Below are 21,401 nucleotides of genomic sequence, written 5' to 3' on the forward strand. Positions count from 1 at the left end.
GAGGCTATAGTGGATTTCTGTGATTTAGAAATCTGGATTTCACGTTTCTCAGAGCACAGGGGATAATAGCAATATCCGTAAGTAGCTATAAAAACCGGGTTATTGTTAGACACACACAGGTTTTGTTTACTTGATGGGTCAGAAAAATCTTCATATAGCTGTTTTCTAGTAACTCTTCTCATACCGCTAATTGCGAACCACAGTGTGAGCGCCTCATCTAACACCATCGACACTGTGTTAAAGTCCCCGCCAACTCTGGACCGCAATCCTGCGCGCAGCTCTGCCATCATGGATGCCTCCTGTTGGGTTTCATTCGTACTCGATGCCAGAAGCGAATTCGCCGTCTCAATTAATCACTGAGTTTCTAATGGAATGCTTCCCTTCAGGATGAGGCCCATCACAGAGGGGGCTGCAGTCAGAGCTGTTGGTGAAGCTGCTCTGATTGCCTGAATACACTCCCAGCTTTGGAGTCACTGCAGATGTCTGCTAATTGTGGTGATTATGGTGAACGGAGGGGGGTAGGAATATGTAATGAATTTCCCATTGCTTTCACGCCTCACATCCTTTGGTTCTGTGCATCTGCTATAAAAGCAGAGCATCCGCAGGGTTTGGAGACGGACAAAAGTGACATGGTGGATTGGGCATGGGCTTTTGGATGGGCAGCCATTCTAGCACCAAGTGCAGCCAGATTGGGTCCATTTATTCTTTTAGTTTTCTTCATTGCTAATACAAAGCAAGTTTTAATTCCTCTTCTCTCCACCATGTTCTTATTCTTTCACTTCCTTTTTCCCCTGCTTTGGGTGGGTGACTTTAATAACATTTAACAACCTTTTTTCACTGGCCAGAATTAGATCCATGAGTCTGACCATCACTTTAAATTGAGGAAAAATCCCACAGTAAAAGAGTCTGAATGGGGGAAAAAAAAGGGAGGCGAAACAGAGTAGGGATGAAAATAGATGTGATATAGGCTATATCACAGAAGATATAAATAGGGGGGAACCCCCCTCCTCAGAGAATATATGGGGCCCATTGGAAGGTGTTAGAGCTAGGGGTTAAAATGGGCTGGAAGTGGAACAATCCAGAACATTGTGCTGGCACCTTCATTTAATGAGCAATTAAAGCAGATAGGCAGATTAATGCATAATACTGTTGTGTGAGCAAACTTTCGTTTGCTGCAGCTTGGCGTTGCTTCCAGCTGACAGCATGGAGATACTTGCTCTGTAATAAGAAAATAATGACATCCCATGTCCCGCTTACACGGTCAGTGCATCCCTTTCCCCTTTCCTTCTCGTGATGCATTCATGGCGCAGATGTCAATAAATTCATGGTCACTACTTCAGCATCTTTTTTTGCGTGTGTGTGAGGTGAGTTCAAATGCAATTTTTCAAACTGCTTAACAAACATCAATAAACAAACTGCCGCTGTGCTGTTTGAACCACAGTGATTCTGCTAGCTTAATGTGCCACACTCTGAGATGATGTAAGAAGGCAGGAGATCAGTTAGTAATTTTTGATAACCTGGAAATTTAAAGCTTGCTTGTAGAGTCCTAATTCATTTTAGAGTGTGTCAATCAGATGTTGATTCTAAAGTGGTGTGGAAGTTATGTTTTTCAAACAAATTGAAGTATACTAATTTTGTGTTATTCAAAGGTTCCATGAAGTTTGAGGCACTTAGTGCAATTTAGTGCAAGTTTATAATAATGTACCATGTTGGACTGGTGCAGCCTCCTCTGCACCAGTCCAACAAAGTGGTCAGTGGTCAATGTTAGGTTAAATCAAGGGTAGCAGCCATCAATTTAATTATAAGGTGATGATGCTGATTAGAGTCACTCCTTGAATTCTATCTTTTATACAAGCTTTATACTGTCCAGTCAGTTGTCATACCTTAGGTAACATCTGATATATCTTATTGAATTCAGGTGGATAAAGAGCAGTGAATCTCAGAGCAGCAGCAGCAAAGGTCATATATAAAAACATAACATAATTTTATGCACCCTGTACGGAAAGATTTACTGGAGCTCACGATACAAGTTATTGTTTCTTATTTCTAAGTGATTACTTTCCCCACACTGCACCACCATACCCAGTCTCAGGGTTCCCCCACCTGCCAAATCCCACTCGAACCCTCGGTTAGAGCCTATAGCTACAGTTCATTTTTAATGTCTTTAAATGTAATAAAGTATTAATGAATCATGCACTACAACCATTACACAATTTTCAAATTATGACTTCCAACAACAATAAGAAGCTGCAGAGAATTTGAAGCAGCAGCCACTTTATAGCTAACAGTAACAAACTGCCTTATCCTTAGGTATCTATCTATGGGAGTTTGTTTCTGCCACAGAATAACTTCTTTGCTGTCTGTAAATCAAATTTTTGGGTTAGAATCTCAATTTTAACTTAGTCTGAAATAACTAAATTTTGAGATATTATATATGGCTTACTCAGAAATAACTCTACATTTGAGAACCTTAGTCATTTTAAATTTTGAGATGCATAAATCAGAATTTTGAGATAATAACCTAAAATTTCCCAAACTTTCCCCATTGCCTGGCTTTTTTAAATTTTATTTCCAGTGGTGGAAATATGCTTCCATTAAAAAGAAGCTAATTTTGGTACAATAGCAAAAAAAAAGGATTTGAATAGTGTCTAGACAGGCTCTGGCTATATACATTATGGAGGAGAACTGGTATAATTACAATATGGAGAATCATAGCATTATTAAAATACATTATATATTATTAAACATTTACTTTGTTTACCATAGTCAGAGGAAAAGACTGAAAACAGCTAAGCTATAGTCAGCAGGCAGCTAGCTAATCTTACCTGGGAGTAGAGAAAGTATTTAGCTTGGCTCACTCTGATAGGACACTACTTCACACATTATATCTTGCTTATTTATTTTATGTATAAATTATGAACTGAAAAAAAAAAGTTGTGGTCTTGAGGTTATTCTCTAGGAAGCCAGATTTCTTTTTGTTTCTAGTCTTTATGCTAAGTTAAGCTGAACAGCTACAGGCCTCAGATTTAACTGACAAACATGTGTGTGTTAAACTGTTCCCAGTTCATTTTAAATGTGATAGACTGAGAGCAAAATTTACATGAGCTGCAGCAGGCAGAAACAACACAAACTCATGGATCCACTTAAAAGTATTCATTGTGTCAGGATATATTTTTATAGGAGAAATATAAGTCACGGCGGTACTAATTTAAAAGCTGTATGTAAATTACTTGTGCAGAGTACAGGCTCTTACACTGAGCGGATTATACATGCGACCTGAATTTCTGCACATTCTGCTCTTTATGGTTATCATGCCACTATGGACATGCTACTCTGGACACTGAACTGGAACAAATCATATTCATACATTTAGCATATTAATGATGCTAAATATCAAACGTTCTCTCCCCTCTGTTGCAAGCGCACGCACGCCTGATTTATTGTGGATGTGCTTTTTTTTTGCAAGGCAGGAGAGTTAGCTAATTCCTTTGGGGCGAGTGCCCTTCCTGTCACACTGATCAAAGACTTTCTTTTGATATGAGCATAAACTGCTCCACACCGCATCACCGTCAATGTCTGTGCATGTGTGCGAGTTTTTGTGTGCGCGCGTCGTTTGAGTGAATGTCTGTGTGCGCGTGCATGTGAGGTGAGGTGGGAGCACCGTGTGTGTTCATATCCATCCCCCCCATCACCAGAGGCTGTATTATGCATTGTTGTTGGCATGGCCTACATGCTCATCCAAGCATGGTCCAGTGTGGGTACAGTACACACGTCTTCCCATCCCCGCTGCACTCCCCTGTCGTGTCCGCAGGCCTGCTTCATTTACTTTTGCTCCTGAATTAATGCTAGTTAACTGTCACATTAGCTCAGATCTGTTGGCGTCGCTTTGTCAACAACATAAACTAGCCTCAGTATGTGATAGTTTATTTTTGCTTTGATACACAGAACACGCCTGAATGTGTGCAGCCTACCTAAGCTGCAGCCATCCATCCATAACCTTTATCTTAATGTGAACAAAATAAACTGTTGCGTAAGCTTTTAAAGCTGTATGCTGTTTTGTGTTTTCTTAAGAAGAAAAAAAAAAACTGTAGAAAAATGCAAAACTTCCCTTCAGAGTGCAGCACTGGCTGTAGCGCAGGTGTTTCTTTCAGTGTTTCAGCAGGGGCCAACCGTGGGTGGGGGGGGGGGCGCTTGTTTGAATGAGTGCGTGTCTTTGTATGTGTATGTCCTCACATGTACATGTGCGTGTGGAGCATATATTTGCTCGCCAGGAGCAAGTGTGTTAAATTCTCTTAGCATGTGTGGACGAATCAAGTGGCTGGGAAAGGAGCCGCGCGTTGCGTGGCCTCTCTCGGCCTCTCGCAGACTGAAATCTAAAGAGCCTATTGATCAAGTCAGGGTCTCACTTTGTCTTTCGCTCTGCACCTATCTCTCTATCTTATCTGTCTTCTGTTTCCTGCTCGTTTTGAATAGGTTCGATGCAGAATGTGTATGAGAGATTGCAGCAGTGGGTGAGACATAAAACAGAGCCACACACACACCACACACACACACACACACACACACACACACACACACACACACACACACACACACACATTCACGCACTCATATGTCTTTCATCCTAATCTTTAGTCTCTGTCCAAGAAAGGGCCCCCTTTTCACTTGTCTGCCCTAAAGCCTCTTATATGTGACCCCTCTGTGTGTCCCTTGGGGGCTCTCTCCCACGGCCAGAAAACACACACTCACAAACATGCAGACACACCACATGTTTGCATTTCAGCTTTAATAAAAGGGAGAGTTGCATGTGTCCGAATCACGTCACATTTCCTGTACAAAGCCAGGATTCGCAGAACTGACACAGCCTCTTACTATATGCTTTCGCCTGCAGGTGAAAAGCAAATTTACTGCCAGGCTGACTAACACAGCTGCTGGGAGAGCGTGTCTCTCGTTAGAAGAATTGTCCTCAATAAAGATGGACGTTTGGCAGTATGTTACGTAACAGAGTGAGGATGATCCTGAGGCTGTGTGTGTGTGTGTGTGGGGGGGGGGGGGGGGGGGGGGGGGGGGGGGGGGGGGGGGGGGGGTGGGGGGGGGGGGGGGGGGAGGGGGGGGGGGGGGGGGGGTGGGGTGGGGGGGGGGGGTGGGGAGACAGAGAGTCTGTGTGTGTTAGTGTTTGAATGTTTGAGCAGAACTTGTGTGCAAATGTTACACAAGGGCATTTAATGGGTGTGTGTTTTAAAAAAAAAAAATATATATATAACATATGTGTGAAAATGATCCTGAGGCAGTTGAGTGTTTGTTCATACTTTCTTTGGATTCTTTCTGTTACATAAAAACTGACTCTCCTTTCCCCTCAGTAGTTAAAAAATATAAATTAACCATATTTGATGAACATTTCTTATTAACTGTGTACCTCAGTTAAAACCTAAATTACACCTGGAACAGGAAAGACTTCTGTATAATTTCTGCATAAAGAGTAGGTATCTGTTTATTACTGTCACTAACCTTGACTCAAATCACAGCTCACATATGCTGCACACTGTAGACCAGAATGATGTTATAACATGTACAGTGTTCAGTAAGCTGTCTCTCATTTTAAAGGTGGGTTCTGAAAGGCAGTCTCAGTTGGGTGCAGTTCCAGCTAAATCATCATATTCATGAGCTCTGTGGACAACAAATCCCTCACTGAATCTTTCATTTATTAACTCTATTACAGAGTCTCTTTTGTCTCTTCATGGCAAAAGCTGGTCATGTATACAGAAGCAACAAAGCTGTTAACAAGTCTGACTGATTGACATTAGTCAACTAAACAACTTTCAAATGCTGCATTTGCATGATGTTACTCACAACAGAGGCGGGGGAAAAAAAAGCTTGCTCAAATATTTATCTGCTCTCCTTCATGTTTAAGTAAGAACTTGGGTCATTTTTTCTTTATGAAGCTCCACCTCACTTGACTGCTGGTGTTACACCGTATTCTTCGTGACCCATTGGTTTCTGTTAAATGCACCAAATATTTCAAATTCATGTAACGTTAAATTTAGTGTGCATACAGAAAAATCTGTGATTTCCTCCATGTTGATTCTGTTGTTTCTTTCAGCAAAAAGAAAAATACATCTGAACAGGGTTTATGAATGCCAGCATTCAATTACATGGCAGCAACTCAGTGCATTTATGTTCGTTAAGACGGCCTGCTGAATTTCAAACTGATAATCAGAATGGGGAAGAAAGGTTATTTAAGTGACTTTGAACGTGGCATGGTCCTTGGATAAACTGCTGATCTACTGGGAATTTGCCACACAACCATCTCCAGGGTTTACAGAGAATGGTCTGAAAAAGAGAAAAATATCCGGTGAGTGGTAGTTCTCTGAGTGAAAATGTCTCGTTGATGCCAGAGGTCATTGGACAAAGGACAGGCTGTTTCATGCTGAGAGGAAGGCAACAGTAACTCAAACTCAAACTTGTCACAACCAAGGTTTGCAGAAAAGCATCTCTGAACGCACAACATGTAGAACCTTGAAGCAGATGGGCTGCAGCAGCAGAAGACCACAACGAGTGCCACTCCTGTCAGCTAAGAACAGGAAACTGAGGCTACAATTCACACAGGCTTCCCAAACTAGGATGCTAGAAAACTGGACAAACTATTGCCTGCTCTGATGAATTTCTTTTGCAAACATTTGAATTGTAAGATAGAATTTGGTGTGAACAGCATGAAAGCATAGATCTATCCCGCCTTTTGTCAACAATTCAGTCTGATGGTGGTGGTGTAATGGTGCAGAGGATATTTTCTTGGGACACTTTGGGCCCCTTAGTACCATCAGAGCATTGTTTAAACACCACAGCCTAGCTGAGTATTGTTGCTGATCAAGTCCATACACCACAGTGTACCCCTCTTCTGATGGATGCTCTATGTACTCAAAAGGCCTCCACAGTCCTCAGCCCAATACAGCAGCTTTGGGATATGTTGGATCTCTAAGGACTATTTCCAGCATCTTGCTGAATCTGTGTCATGAAGAATTAAGGCAGTTCTGAAGGCAAAGGGGGGCCCAACCCAGTACTAGCAAAGTGTGCCTAATAAAGTGTCAGGTGAGTGTAGATTTATAGCTCACCCACATAGTTCCTTGGTTTCTTGGCTTACTGTTAGTTACAGATAAGGTTATATGTGTGTGTTATATTCCTCATTCCATAAAGAAACAAATTCCAGTCTTAAAATATTTAAGGAAGGCATAGAATCCACACTTCCTATAGAGACACATTAATCCTTCAGAAATTGTTACGTACAGTAAACACATCACATACCTCTCTCAGCACTCATAACAGAGAGGCTCTGTGTCTGCACTGCATCGAAGGGCTTGATCTTGGTTTGCAGTGTGCCTGGCGTGACCCCACCCCTGGTAAATACAGGGTTGGAGGTTTCCTCTGAGGATAAAATACACTTGCCTCTCAGCCGAGAGGGAAAAAAGCCAGAAGTCCTCCTCTCTTGTACGCCCATTGTGCTCAAGGAGCTAAAGACTTCCCCACTTCCCCACAAGAAGTGATTTATTTCTTTTCTTCTTGGTAGATTCAAAAAGTATTTCATATATACATATATAAGTTGCAATAGTATCACAAACTACATGTTAAAGTGTTGAATGTTTATATTATGAACAGAGTCTCTTAAGGATAGAACAGCTCAGTAATGTGGGGAACCCACAGGGAGAACTATAATCTAGATGGTATGTTCTTCCTGCTTCAGTCTTTTATCCCTCTTGAGCTCCTGTAGTTTTCAAGCTGTGACATCATCAATATGTGGGCAAAATTGCTTCAGGCTGTCAGAGGCCTACAACTTCAACAGGTACGTTTACCGAAAAGTTTAGTGGAAAAGTTTAGTGGGATTTGCTGAGGCCAGTGGTCTTCTGAAGAACTCCGCTCTTAGAGCCTTCTGTTTAGACTTTTTTTTTTTTTTTTAAGTTTTCTATCTTTAAACTTAACTGAAAGAGAGAGACATTCTTTGGGACTTCCTTATTTTGAGCTAGAAGCACACACATTCATAGCTCCTGTAACACTATGCTGGTCCTGGTTTTCATTGCTTTAGTGCAATATAAGCAGTTCAAGGCTTATTTAACTTAAAGAGCATAATGCAAAGAAGAATAAGGGGGAAGAAAACCACGAGAAAGTATAATTCTAAGTTTGATGTGTTAAAAGTCATTTGAGCTACTTTTTACATCTAGTTAAAGCAGATCATGTTGTGAGCATATGTGTTAGCTCTGTGATTTCTGATGTTTTGTTTTATTTAAAGAAAGACCAGGAAGAATGACCAGGAGACCCTGAAGAACTGAAGATGGTTATGCTGGACAGTCACATGTGATCCTATCTCCTTGTGTTACATGCTGGATGCCGGCTCGCAGGTAAAGCTGAAAATGAGTCTCGAGAACCGAGCAAACCAAGGGACCGGATTGCGAGATGCCTTTGACCTTCTTGTTAAGGCACCTTCAGAGCGACTCCTTAGTCTGACATTCCAGTTGGGCGAGTCTCCTGAAGATAAACTCATACATGCCTTGTGTCTCGTCATCCTCCAGAGGGAGGCGGAAGCCCTTGACAAACTCCAGATGTTGACGGACAGCTCCCTCGCTAAGCATGTGGCTGAGAAGTGTCAGAGGAGTGGAGGCAAATTAGAAGATTTCGGAGTTCATTGTGGTCTTTTTGAAGACTTAAAGGGAGAATCTTTGGCAGAGCTGGCTCGTGTTTTTAAAATTTTGACAGAGAAGAGGCTGTGCGATCCACTGCTGAGAAATCTCGCATATAAGAGAGCTCTTTCTAGTGACTGCGTGAAAATAAGCAATGGTAATGATGTGGAATATAATAAATTCACAGAGGAAGCTAAAAATGTCTGTGGGCCTGACTTTGCGAAGTGGATGTGCTCCCCCACTGATCTGAAGCCTTACCCCTATCTTCACAAAAGTGTGGATGAAGCTGTTGTTTCTCAGGATTCATCAGAAGGCTGTCACTGTCTTCCCAGCCCCCTGTATGCAAACCCCTCAATGTCCTCATACCCTACTCATCTAGAGATAAGTATGCCCTCGACAGCCTTATTTCAAGGGGATAAAATATCTACAGTAATGCCAGGACAACCCAAACCAAGCCCTCCCACCCTCCTTGTTCAAGAAAACAAAGCACAAAATGTGACTGTGCCATCTCAGTCATCTGAGCCTAACACCCCTGGATCTCCTCCCCTTGAAGGAAAACAAGACTCAAAGATTGATGAAACTTCAGCAGCAATGAGCAATAAGAGTGACACACCAAATCAAACAGAAACGCCAAGCCCTGAACTTTCCACAACAAACATTTCTCTACCAACGATGAGTGTTCCTAAAAAAATGCATGAAAGTAATGGTGCAGGAAGAAGAGGAAGAAGAAACATTTTATGCATTGTGTCATCTTGCATGCGATGGAGGATGCAGATATGGCCGACAGCATGAAGGAAAAACTGGAAGCAGTCATTGGTGGTGAAGTTGAAGTGCGACTTTCTCTGACTTTGGCTGGTCCCCGGAAAGAGCACTATAAAGTGCGTGGAGGGATGCCATCAACAACTCGCCTTACCTTGCTGTTGCTTACCCGCAACTTCAACACTCGCATGCTGGATTTAAAGACAAACACTGCTCTTATCAATTCTATAAACAAGGAACATAAGTACAACACTGTTATCCCTCTGCTGCCACTTGAGAACTGCATGCCCAAACAGGATATCCCTATAGTTCTGCAGACGGTGGTTGCACTTGAAGAGAGAAAGAATTTTGAGAAAAAAATCCAGAAGTCACTGTCTCCAGCAAAAATTGAAAAACAGAGACGGATCTGGACTAAGGAGAAAGCTCAGAAACAGCGTTTAAGTAACAGAGGCAACCAGAGCATTTTAGTGCAACCGAACCTTGTTCTCGGGCCCCCCAGATCAGGGTGGAGGAGACTGCAGGGCTTTGTGGGCACAACCGCCAAACATTCATATTGAAAATGCTAACTACATCATGATTGGTAATGACTCTCGAATGAATGTGGATTTGGGTGGAAATGCAAACAATGAGGATTCAATTTAAACAAGGAGGAGCAGCCAATTTAAACTTGAAACAGGATAAGCCGAAGAGGATGGATGGATGGACAAAAAAAACACTTTTTATGGTATATCTGGGATCAGTTTCAGTATTCATGTTTTCTGAACACTAAAATGTAAAAGCTGTAACAACCACTATGAGGAATTCATTTCCTGCAGTTTATGTCAATGCAATTAAACCTGTCAGCGACAGAAATGCCAATAGAGCCATTAAGTACGTTAAGACAGTTTAATGATTAAGTACGCTGAACAGAGCAGGCACATCCTACAGTATAATTAGCACAGGACTGCCATCTATTGACCCATATGAGATGCTTACCTTTTGACCTGCTTGACTGTATGAACCCTCTGTAGACACTAGGGTGCAGCACTCTTACATGCTTCTCTCATATCCCAGGACTGCAGTCATTTTACAGAATCACTGTCCTCATATGAATAAAAAGACATATAGTTTTAATATAATTTCCATATTCATCTCAAGTGCTGATTTGCGTATGGACCCATTGAATCACGGTGTAAAATTTGAAGTAAGATTTTCATGATCAAGTTGAAAAAATCAATGGAAAAAACGGTAACAAGAGGCAACTTGTTGGTTGGAACAATGATTCAAAGAATTTACTGATTCAGTCATACTCACGTGAAAGAAACTACGTGGGGCAATAGCCTTCTTTAGAAACACTTAGAAATAGATCTATTTCTATCTCTGCTGATTGCTCTTTTCTTTTATATATTTTCTGTGTGTCTTTGATAGGGTCTCCTCCTTCTGTGTGACATTTCCTGATGCAATTTGTAATCTTGTTTCCAAAGGTGTTTTAAAAGTGATGCCTGAATTGGATTGTTTACTGCTGATGCGTCTTTATGAAATATGTCTGTGCTGTATTTCTTGTTACTTTTGTCTTCTGTGACTGATCCTCAGTGTTATGTCAGCAGTGGGAGAAATATCCTACTTGTAGGTAACTCTATTACCTACACACATGAATGAAAACTATTTGAAGTACTGAATTAAGAAAACATTGAACGTTGTTATGACTTGGACTCGTCAGCGACTCTTCTGTCATATAAGACTATTAGTCCATAAGCTTTGTACTGTTGACATACTTCAGAAGGTAATGACACATTTGTTTTTTGCACTTTATTGTGTTCTAAATTTATTTTTAAATAAAAATAAATCAGCAGTTCTCATGTTATTTCCACACAATAATCCATAAAGAGTTTAGAAATGGTCACATCAGTGCAAATATATTCACTGGGCACTTTACTGACTTGGGACTTTTGAGAAATCTAATTCAACACGTTTGCTATTAATTTGACTTTTATGAAGTTTCTACATTTTTTTCATACAAAAAGTTGATAATTCTGCTTTATGTTTATTATTAATGTCATAGTGGACGGTGCTGGTGGTGTACTGGGACTGCCTTCTATTATTGGTACAATATTGTCAAAGTCAGGAGCATCCTGTCTCAGAGTGATGCTAAAAAGCACACATTTATTAGCTCTAGGTTGGATTGTTGTAATTTCTTATTATTGCGATGTCCCAGTAACTCTCTAACCAGTCCAACTGATTTAAAATGCTGATGGAATTAGAAAATGAAATCATACTTCTTCTTCTTCCACTTTAGCATCTCTTTATCTGCCTTTGTTCCAGAGGTAGCTTTGAAATCCTTCTCCTTAAGGCCCCATCATATCTTAAAGATGTCATAGTATCAGATTATTCTAATAGAGCACTTTACTCTCAGACTGCAGGCTTACTTGTGAATACTAGAGTTTCTAAAAGTAGAGAGCTTCCAGTTTAGATTCGGGAGTCAGACACCCTCTCTAGTTTAGGTTTAAAACTTTCCTTTTCATAAAACTCAGAGTTCAGTCTGGGTCAGGTGATCCTGAAACATCCCTTAGTTATGCTGTTATAGTTCAAGACTGCTGGGAGACCTCATATGATGCCCTAAGCATTTTGTTTCACTCCTCATTCATTTATACTGAACAACCTTGAGTCAGCTGCTAGTGCTGGCTCCTGGACTCCGTGCCTTTGATCTGTGCTTGTTGTGGCCCCACCAACCTGCAGTTTTTCTCTTCTCCCACCCAATCACCCACACAACCAGCTGAGTGCTCAAAGATCTTTTCCACCCAATCACACACACACACACACACACACACATTCATACAGCACTTTTTACCTAAGTGCTTTCTATCTTTTGCACACACTTTCACACGCTGATGGATATATGAGGGATGGGGGTTCAGTATCTTGCCCAAGGATACTGAATCAATCCAATTAGGCTTCTTCTAATTAAAAGTGAACTTTTCCTCTACACCAAATGAAATTGTCAGGTTTTTGTCTACATTTTGTAAGACCCTAACATGCCTACAGTACGTAATGGGATCATCTTTCCATCTGTATGGTGAAGGATGGTCATACTACAGTATCTGTGCACACCTCTGATGACATATTTTGATAAGTAAATATTCCTTTTTCACATCCATCCAGACAACCACTCACGCTCACATTCACACCTATGGGCAATTTAGAGTGACCAATTAACTGCATGTCTTTGGACTGTGGGAGGAAACCGGAGTACCCGGAAGAAACCCACGCAGACACGGGGAGAACATGCAAACGCCACAGGGCGAGAGGCTGAGAGCCAAGGTGGAATCAACCCAGGCCTTCTGGCTGTTATTCCAGCTGAGAGGCAGCAGGGCTAACCACCACGCCACTGTGCTGCCCCCCCCTTTCAGATGTGGGAAATATTCTAAAAAATGTAATGAGACGAAATCAAAGGTTTTCTTAATGAAACATGGGAAGCTTGAGTTTGATCACAAACAGCCTGTATGTGTTTTTGGCTTATTAAATGTTGATCTTAAATAAATTTAACACAGCAAAAGTAAAGCATATTGTACACCATATCTCTCAGATGGTTAGAGTTTTCTGTGTTTATTTTTTTAACTGCTTGGCTTTAATGGAATGATCAAATGATCTTACAATATGAATGTACTTTTTTTGGTACATTTATTACCAAATCAGACCAATATTTAGGGTTGGTCTTGGTGTCTTGACATCCAATTTCTCTCCAAACTTCAGCGAACTATTGATTGAATGTGCCAGTCATTAAATCTTCCTCACAGAATTGGCCTCACAGCCTTTCGAGAACGTACTCCTATTTACTAGATGGAAGGAAGCTTGTTCTGACACTGAGAAAAAAAATGCCATCCTTAAGTCAAAATCGTTCTTACTAACACAAACTTCTGAGAAAATAACTGAAGATTTTTTAGTTATTAAGTCGAAATTTTGAAATACAGCCCAAAATCTTGACTTATGGATGGTATTTTTTTTTCTATGGGGGAAAACAGCTTTCATATAACACTGTATTTCTCCTTGGAAACAACATTTGGGATTTCGTTAACTCCACCTTGGTTTATATTACACTGTGGTGACTCCTGTCAGGACTGAATAGACTGGGTGGGTGGATCGCGCGTGCGCAGTGCCCTCCATCCTCCGATCAGTGCGGCAGGAAAAGCGCAGAGGAGACGCCGCCGAGAGACAGAGGGAGAGAAAACAGTTAGAAAAGAAAAAAAAAAAGACGGTATGGACACAAACAATTCGCTTGTTCTGTCCGGGAAACTGGCCTCTGCTGCTGGACTGTAGGTTTCCTCCTGTGCCGCACAGCTGCTCCGTTATGTCGGGAGACCGGAGGATAGCACTGTCAGGGAACGGAGGAAATCTTCGGAAATCCTGCCACTGAACTGCGCCGTGCTGTCAGGCTTTAAGGCTATTACGGAAACATAAGGACATAACGCTGAGGATGGAACTCATATAAACCGAGGGGCGCCCTTTGGTTTCCAACTCGTCGTGCTCTCCAACACCAGGCCAAAGTGTTTTTTTTTTTTTTTTTTTCTCTTCATTTTTTTAGGAGAAGGGGAAATTTTGCTGCATTGAATTCCTCTGGACGGGATGTGATCCGCAGTCAGAAGGAACTCCTCCGGCTGACTGACCCTCCTGCAGCAGCAGCAGAGTAGCGGGACCCAGACAGAGAAACGATGGGAGATGCGGCAGATGACAGAGGGATGAGACGGACCTTCATCGTCCCTGCCATCAAGAGCTTCGATCACTACGACTTCACCAGGGCCAAGATATCATGCAGCCTGACGTGGCTGGTGGCCAAGGCTTTCGGCTCGGGTAGGTGGCGCCTCCCTCCTTTTTTTTTTTTCTTTCATTTTTTTGGACGAGAACAGTGGAAAACACTGTTAAGGTAATTATCTAACATGTGTGATACTAAGGCCTGCTGGTGTGTTGGAGCAGAGGGTGTACAAGTGAGACTGTTTAGTAAACAGCCTCCTGTAATCAGACACTCACTGTGACAGACAAACCCAATTAAACTCGGTGTCCCTCCCTTGTTATTATGACGAGAAATCTTCCCATTATCAGTCTCACTGCATCGTACAGTATATTTCAGGATTATTGGTTTAACCTTTTGCAAAACTGCTGCTATTTTTTTTTCCAGCAGCAAAAGTCAAGTTGGACATTATGTAACATTACAGATCTGGCTCCTAAATTAAATTTTGGTCTATAACTTATTGGCATATTGAGAGAGTAATAGTTTTGTCTGTGAAAAGTCAGGAATTCAGAATACTCCCTGCAAGTATTTACTGTAAATACAATACACACAATCATTCATTCACATGTATAAAATATAATTATTGATGTAAACAGTGGGCCAACCATGTACACACAAAGTCACATTAAGTGAAAAAGTCCAGACAGCTCTTGTACTTTTACTAATAGTCTAATAGAATTTAAAATAATGTCAAACTTTCTTGTGTTTTTGTTTTTTTTTTCTACATCAGGCCATCTGATAAATGTTGAACAATGATTAATAAACCCAAAAGTTGCCCCAAACTCTTCAGTTTACCATCACATAAAGTGAAGAAAAACAATAAATCCTCACAAACAAGAAGCTATAAACAGATGAGGTTCATCGTACGTGCTCAGGGGAAAAAAAAAAAACTGAAATGATTAGAATAAAGTTTTTTTTCTTCTCTGAAATAGTATGATATAGCTAAAAATGCTCATCACGTTTTAAGAAGCCTATTTAAATCAATATTCAGGGTATCAGATAAACCAGAGATAAACCAATGCGGACGACTACCTGAAGGGAGGACTTGTGCAGTGGCCGTGGGTGTCAGAGATGACAAATTATTACAATTTGAGTGGATGCAAACAAGTTTGGGCATAAAGGTTAATTATAAGAAGCATAAATACAAAATGAACACATGTGAACAAATTGGGTCGTGGTTATGAAGTGGTTCTTGAGTTTATTTGACAGGACTGTGGCAGTCTGGAAGAGGAAAAAGGTTGGAAACCACTGCACAGACACAGTTTCTGATGATTTCAGCTCTCCTAAATGAGTCCCTCTGAGTGCTGTCTAACAGCTGCTTATAGTGTAACAGCTTAGAGGCAGACCATTGTTAGGTTTAGTTTTTTTTCTGTCAGTAGTAATGCTGGTATTTTCATGTGGATATCTTTCCATACATGTGACAGCATGTGTGTACCACAGCTTTAGCCTGTCTCTTGTCCTCCGTGAAGTAACTCTGGCCTCATAAAGACTGAGTAATTCCAGCCTCGTCTGAGCCCAGAGGTTCACTCTGGCTCTTAATGAAACCTTTTAACAGCCTCCATGTGCACTTCTCTAAATGTCTGAGTGGACACCACGCAGACAGACAAACCTAGAAAAAGAGAGATAATAGGACAGACCTCTGAATCACCCTCACTGATCTTCCAGCGTGAGCAGTACATGACTGTTTCTTCAACCTCAGGGAGCATGAAATGGTGGCGAGACATGCAATATAGTAGCATGCAAGCAGGCCAAGCTTGGTTCTGCAAGACCCGCGGCAGTTAAAGCATGCTGCTGCCACTTGGCTTTTTTTTTTTTCCTCCCCCCGTGCCTCCGGTGACACAGTTTCAGCTCCCAGCACCAGTAAGAACTGTGGCCCAATTCATAACCGGTCCTCGGAGTCCTGTTTGGCCTAGATAGGACACATGAGCTATGGTTTGAATCCGGTGGTGCTCAAAAGGGAACAACTCTGTTCCCATCAGTTTAAAGTTTGTGCCACAACTTCAGAGAAATGGATGTGCATGCTATTTAGCACATAAGCTAAAAAGACCAGCAGCAGCACGTGTGATAGTGCACATAAAATTTGGTGGGTGTGAAATAAATGTTAGCGCACTATTGAGAGCTCCATGTTGGCATCATATGAACTTAAAACAACAAAGGTCACCTGAGTTTTTCGCAGCACAATTTCAGTGCTAACTGTTAATAGAAAAGTGCGTTCAAGGATGGTTTGGATTAAAATTTTAGCAAAAACCTGACACAGGATCTAGTAGATAAATGTGGCCTTTTAGCTTATCCACCCACTGTCTGCAGAAGCTTCATCAGAAATGGCTTTAATGGAAGGGTAGATTTCAAGGAGCCATTCTTAAGGAGGGGAAACAGGAAGAAAATGCTGAGGTATGCCAAATTTCACAAGAACTGGACTGAAGTGGAGCAATGAATCCAAGTTTGAAATTTTTGGTTCAAATGGTCGTTGGCGGGTACGGAGGAGGTCAGGCGAGAGGTTCAACAGCGAGTGTCTGCAGCCATCTGTAAAACACAGGAGAGCTCTGTTGTGGTTTGGCGCTGCGATCAGCCAGTGGTGTTGTGGATCTTGTCAAAATTGATAGAATTATGAATGCAGAAGTCTTGAAGAAGAGTCAGCAGAGCTGCATCAGGTTTGGTTTTCTAGGGGCTCATGTAATTGGTTGTTACTGGCCTTTAGCTTAGCTTATTTAGGTGGTTCAGTGTAAACGCACCCACCAGCTATTACATCCGAAACTTGATGAGCTTTGCCAAACTGCATTTGGGTCCATTAAAATGTCTTAGCTTAATTTCTTTTTGACATAAGCTGATGTGAGTTATTTACTCCATCTTTGACAGCACACACTGAAATGTCCTGTAAACAGCTTGCCATTGCACTAATATGAGCTGCCATTCAAAGGTAAGTGCCACCAGTGGGTCCCAGATAACCATCATCACCACAGGTTTCTTTCAATTCCATCATTATGACCTGAAACATAATATGAAAGCATTCCAGCCTGCTTTTTCACTGTTTTTGCTTCAGTGTCAACATCCTGTTTAGAATTAGTGATTTTCTTTTTTTGGGGGGTGGGGTGGGGGTGGGAAACCTTTAAAAACTCACTGCACACTATCTGTATCTGCTCTGCACCAAACAGCAGGCAGACACAAATAGCTGCTATCTGGTGAACATAGTGCATCAATTAAGATAAAATACACTACTCAGAAAATTAACACTTTTTTAATCAGAGTATGAGCATCAAGTCAGTTAAACCTCTGGGATATCGATCTGGTCAGTTAAGTAGCAGAGGGGGTTGTTCATCAGTTTTAGCTGCTTTGATGTTAATGAAGTTAACAACAGGTGCACTAGAAGAGCAACAAATAGACAACTGCCAAAACAGGAATGGTTTTACAGGTGGAGGCCACTGAGATTTTTCCCTCCTCATCTTTTCTGACTGTTTTTTTCACTAGTTTTGCATTTGGCTAGAGTCAGTGTCACTACTGGTAGCATGAGGCGATACCTGGACCCTGGAGGAACAGGATGAGCACTGCCAGAGCCCTATTAAATGACCCACAGCGGCCCACTGGTTTGAATGTCTCTGACCAAACAATCAGAAACAGACTTCATGAGGGTGGCCTGAGGGCCTGCTGTCCTCTAGTGGGCCCTGTGCTCACTGCCAGGCACTGTGGAGCCCAGTTGGCATTTGCCACAGAATACCAGAATTGGCAGGTGCATCACTGGTGCCCTGTGCTTTTCACAGATGAGAGCAGGTTCACCCTGAACATATGTGACAGATGTGAAAAGGTCTGGAGAAGCCATGCAGAGCATTATCCTGCCTGTAGCATCATTCAGCATGACTGGTTTGGTGGTGGGTCAGTGATGGTCTGGGGTATCCATGCTGGGACACACAGACCTCCACAGGCTAGGCAGCAGCATCCTGACTGCCGTTAGGTATCGGGATGAAATCCTTGGACCCACTGTCAGACCCTACGCTGGTGCAGTGGTTCCTGGGTTCCTCCTGGTGCACAACACTGCCCGGCCTTAAGTGGTGAGAGTATGCTGGCAGTTCCTGGAGGATTGAAGGAACTGCTACCAGGTTGTACCTCAGTCTGTCCAGGAGCTCAGTGATGCCCTGGTCCAGGTCTGGGAGGAGATCCCCCAGGATACCATCTGTTGTCTCGTTAGGAGGCTCCGACTTTGTCAGGCATGCATACAAGCACGTGGAGGCCATACAAACTACTGAGTACCATTTTGAGTTCCTGCAGTGAAATTTTGGCTAAATTAACTAGCCTGCCGCATCATTAACTCAGCTTTTTCAAAGAAAAGGTTGAGCTGTTGTCATATCCTTGATGTTGGCATCTGTTCCACAAAAACTTGCACTGCATACTGTTGAAGCTAGACCCATCAAACTTCACATACTTGTTCTCTATCACAAGGACTACATGCTGTCAAAGGGCCATAAATCTGTCATCTATTTTGTCCAAATTACCCCACCCCTTCAGCCTTCTGTAAGTTGATAATTTTCATTTCCATCAAATGATGTGGCATCCTTTTGTTCCTAACACATTACCCAGTCCATATCAGTGTAGACATCCAGGATAATTTTTTCCCCCATTGATATCCAATGTGTTTTCAACATGTTCCTTTAATTTTTGGGGGACTGTGTATTTAAGAGTTGTTGAGACCTTAGACAGAGCTAAAAGAGAGAATGAATATTTATATTTACTTATATCCACCAGATGGACAGAAACACTACTTGAGTGTTTATGGTGCTCTGTGTCTGGTAGCTTAAGCAGAGGGCAGCAGTTTCAGACAAGTTGTCAGTGTTGTTTTCACACAAATGGAAAAAGAAATCTGTGACAGCAGGTTTAAAGGGATTCAAATGATCAAGATGAGCACGACACGAGAACCAATGAAGCCATTAAAAAAAAAAAAAAAAAAAACTAGAGCTTTAAGCCTGCAAAGATAAACACTGCTGAGTGTTAGGTTGTGTATGCTGAGCTGTAATCCCAGGGTCTCCAGGGGAGCAGTCTTCTCCATGCCTGAACTTCCTGTGGCAGCTACTTCCTGTCTGTTTCCTCTTTGATGGCCAACACAAAGGAGAGCGTTTTTACTTGACCAGGCAGGTTTTCATGAACTCTGTAAAAACGGGCTCTTTATCCTGTTGTAGTCTGCTGTAGCTAGTTGCTTTTAGAATTAGTTTATTAACCTTTAAGTGTAAAAGGTCATCTGATTTCTTTAGAATTTTAAAATGTCCATAGAAAGCACCATTATCCAGAAAGAAAGGCTACATCCCTGTAGCTCTGAGGGAACTCAGCATTTTAAACAAAACTATAAATATCTGACACCAAAGTCACAGTGATGTAAGCTCATCTCTACTAATCACCTTTATAGACTTTCTTACAAAAGCTTGATCGATTTTTAAATGCTGTGACTGGATGCAGGAGGGCTTGTTATAGAGCAGTTTAACATCTGCCTGTTGCTTTAAATGTCTTTTTCGTCACCCGCTGTCGAAGCACAGGGAGGCTGTGCTAACCACAGCCACTGGAAAACTGCTGAGGTTTGATCACAAGCCTAATGGATTTTTTTCTGGGCTGTGTTTTACATATTTGATTTTTTTTTTTTTTTTTTTTAAAGTTGTTTGGTAAAGCTTTTTGCTGCTACAGTACTTTTTCTTATTTTGAAGAGGAAAGCTGTACCTTTAAGATGGATTCCTTTAGTGTCCTTTGTTTTCCTCAGGGTGATTCAGATACAAGCAGAGAGGAAATGACCCTATACACCAGGAATACACACTCATACTGCAGCACAAATCATGGAAAAGTGTGTCACACACACACATTCTTTTACAAGCATCTTGTCTGAAAGTCATGCCTGTGGGATGGAAGTGCATATACACAGTATGTATGCCATTCAGTGATAGATTAATGACTAGTTCAGCTTTGAGTCACAACCTGTGGTTAACAACAGTATAGTAGGATGAAAAGGATATGAAGGGGAGTGAGCAAGTTCTAGAAGCTGTGTGTGTGTGCGTGTGTGTGTGCGTGTGTGTGTGTGTGTGTGTGTATTTCTGTTCAGCTGTTTTCTTCAAATCAGTTTTACTGGATGAGGTAGCAGGATCAGAAGGTGCTTGTAACATAGACTAACACAGGCTACAGCCAGATACCAACACAAACACCTTGACTTTGTGCTTAGTGTCTCTTACTGCATGGATCTTCTGTAACAGAAGCAGTAGTACCTGCCCATGCCCTCTGTATCAAAGTCTTCTGGCCTACACAAATCCATTCCCCTCTAAAATGAGTATACAATATTTCTCCTGAAATACATGTTTGTTGACTGTCTGCTGATGCTGGTTTCTTACCAGTGATGAAGCTCACAAAACAGAGGTCTTCCTCAACTCCAAATGATATGTGTTGGTCAAAAGATTTATTAAAGTTTCACTCACTGGACACCTTATTTGTTACACCTTGCTTAGTTCTGGGTTGGATCCCCTGCTTCATGGCACAGATTCAACAAGGTGAAAGGAAACATTCCTCAGAGATTTTTGGTCCATGTTGACAAAATAGCATCGCGCAGTTGCTGCAGATTCACTGGCTTCACGTCCATGATGAGACTCTCCCGTTCCGCCACATTCCAAAGGTGCTCAAGTGGACTGAGATATGGTGACTGTGGAGGTCATTTGAGTACAGTGAGGTCATTGTCATGTTCAAGAAAGCAGTTTGACATGATTTGAGCTTTGTGACATGGTGCATTATCCTGTTAGAAGCAGCCATCAGATGATGGGTACACTGTGGTCATAAAGGGATGGATGAGGTAGCAAAATTACTCAGGTAGGCTGTGACATTTAAATGATAGTCATTTACACCACCACCACAAGCAGCTTGAGCCGTTGATACAAGAGCGGATTGACCCATGCTTTCATGTTGTTTATGCCAAATTCTAACCCTGCCATCCAAATCTTGCGAAGAAATCAAGACTCATCAGACCAGGCACTAATTTTCTAGTCTTCTGTTGTCCAATTTTGGGAAATATGTTCAAACTTCAGCCTCAGTTTCCTGATTTTTTTTTTTTTTTTTTGATAGGACTGGCCCCTGATGTGGTCTTCTACTGCTGTTGAATATCTACTTCAGGGTTTGATGTATTGTGTTTTCAGAGATGCTTTTCTGCATACCTTGGTTGTAACAAGTGGTTATTTGAGTTACTGTTGCTGATGTGATTGGCT

At 41.7% G+C, this 21,401-nt stretch overlaps 2 protein-coding genes across 2 annotated transcripts in view; both read left to right on the forward strand.

Moving 5' to 3' along the window:
• Positions 1-7,776: 7,776 nt before the first annotated feature.
• Positions 7,777-11,192, forward strand: ticam1 (TIR domain containing adaptor molecule 1). The gene is given in 5 exon segments (XM_030752218.1): positions 7,777-7,834; positions 8,279-9,377; positions 9,379-9,411; positions 9,413-9,922; positions 9,924-11,192. Coding segments are annotated over 4 exon segments (1,698 nt in total). The 5' UTR covers positions 7,777-7,834; positions 8,279-8,366; the 3' UTR covers positions 10,068-11,192.
• Positions 11,193-13,571: 2,379 nt separating this feature from the next.
• camsap2b (calmodulin regulated spectrin-associated protein family, member 2b) overlaps positions 13,572-21,401 on the forward strand; it is a 39,025-nt gene continuing 31,195 nt past the window's right edge. The window contains exon 1 of the mRNA XM_030751645.1: positions 13,572-14,249. Coding sequence (XP_030607505.1) covers positions 14,111-14,249 — 139 coding nt within the window. The 5' untranslated portion in view covers positions 13,572-14,110. The remainder of the gene's footprint in view (positions 14,250-21,401) is intronic.

Source organism: Archocentrus centrarchus, chromosome 17 (assembly GCF_007364275.1).
Source record: "Archocentrus centrarchus isolate MPI-CPG fArcCen1 chromosome 17, fArcCen1, whole genome shotgun sequence".
In the NCBI taxonomy this organism is placed as follows: domain Eukaryota; kingdom Metazoa; phylum Chordata; class Actinopteri; order Cichliformes; family Cichlidae; genus Archocentrus; species Archocentrus centrarchus.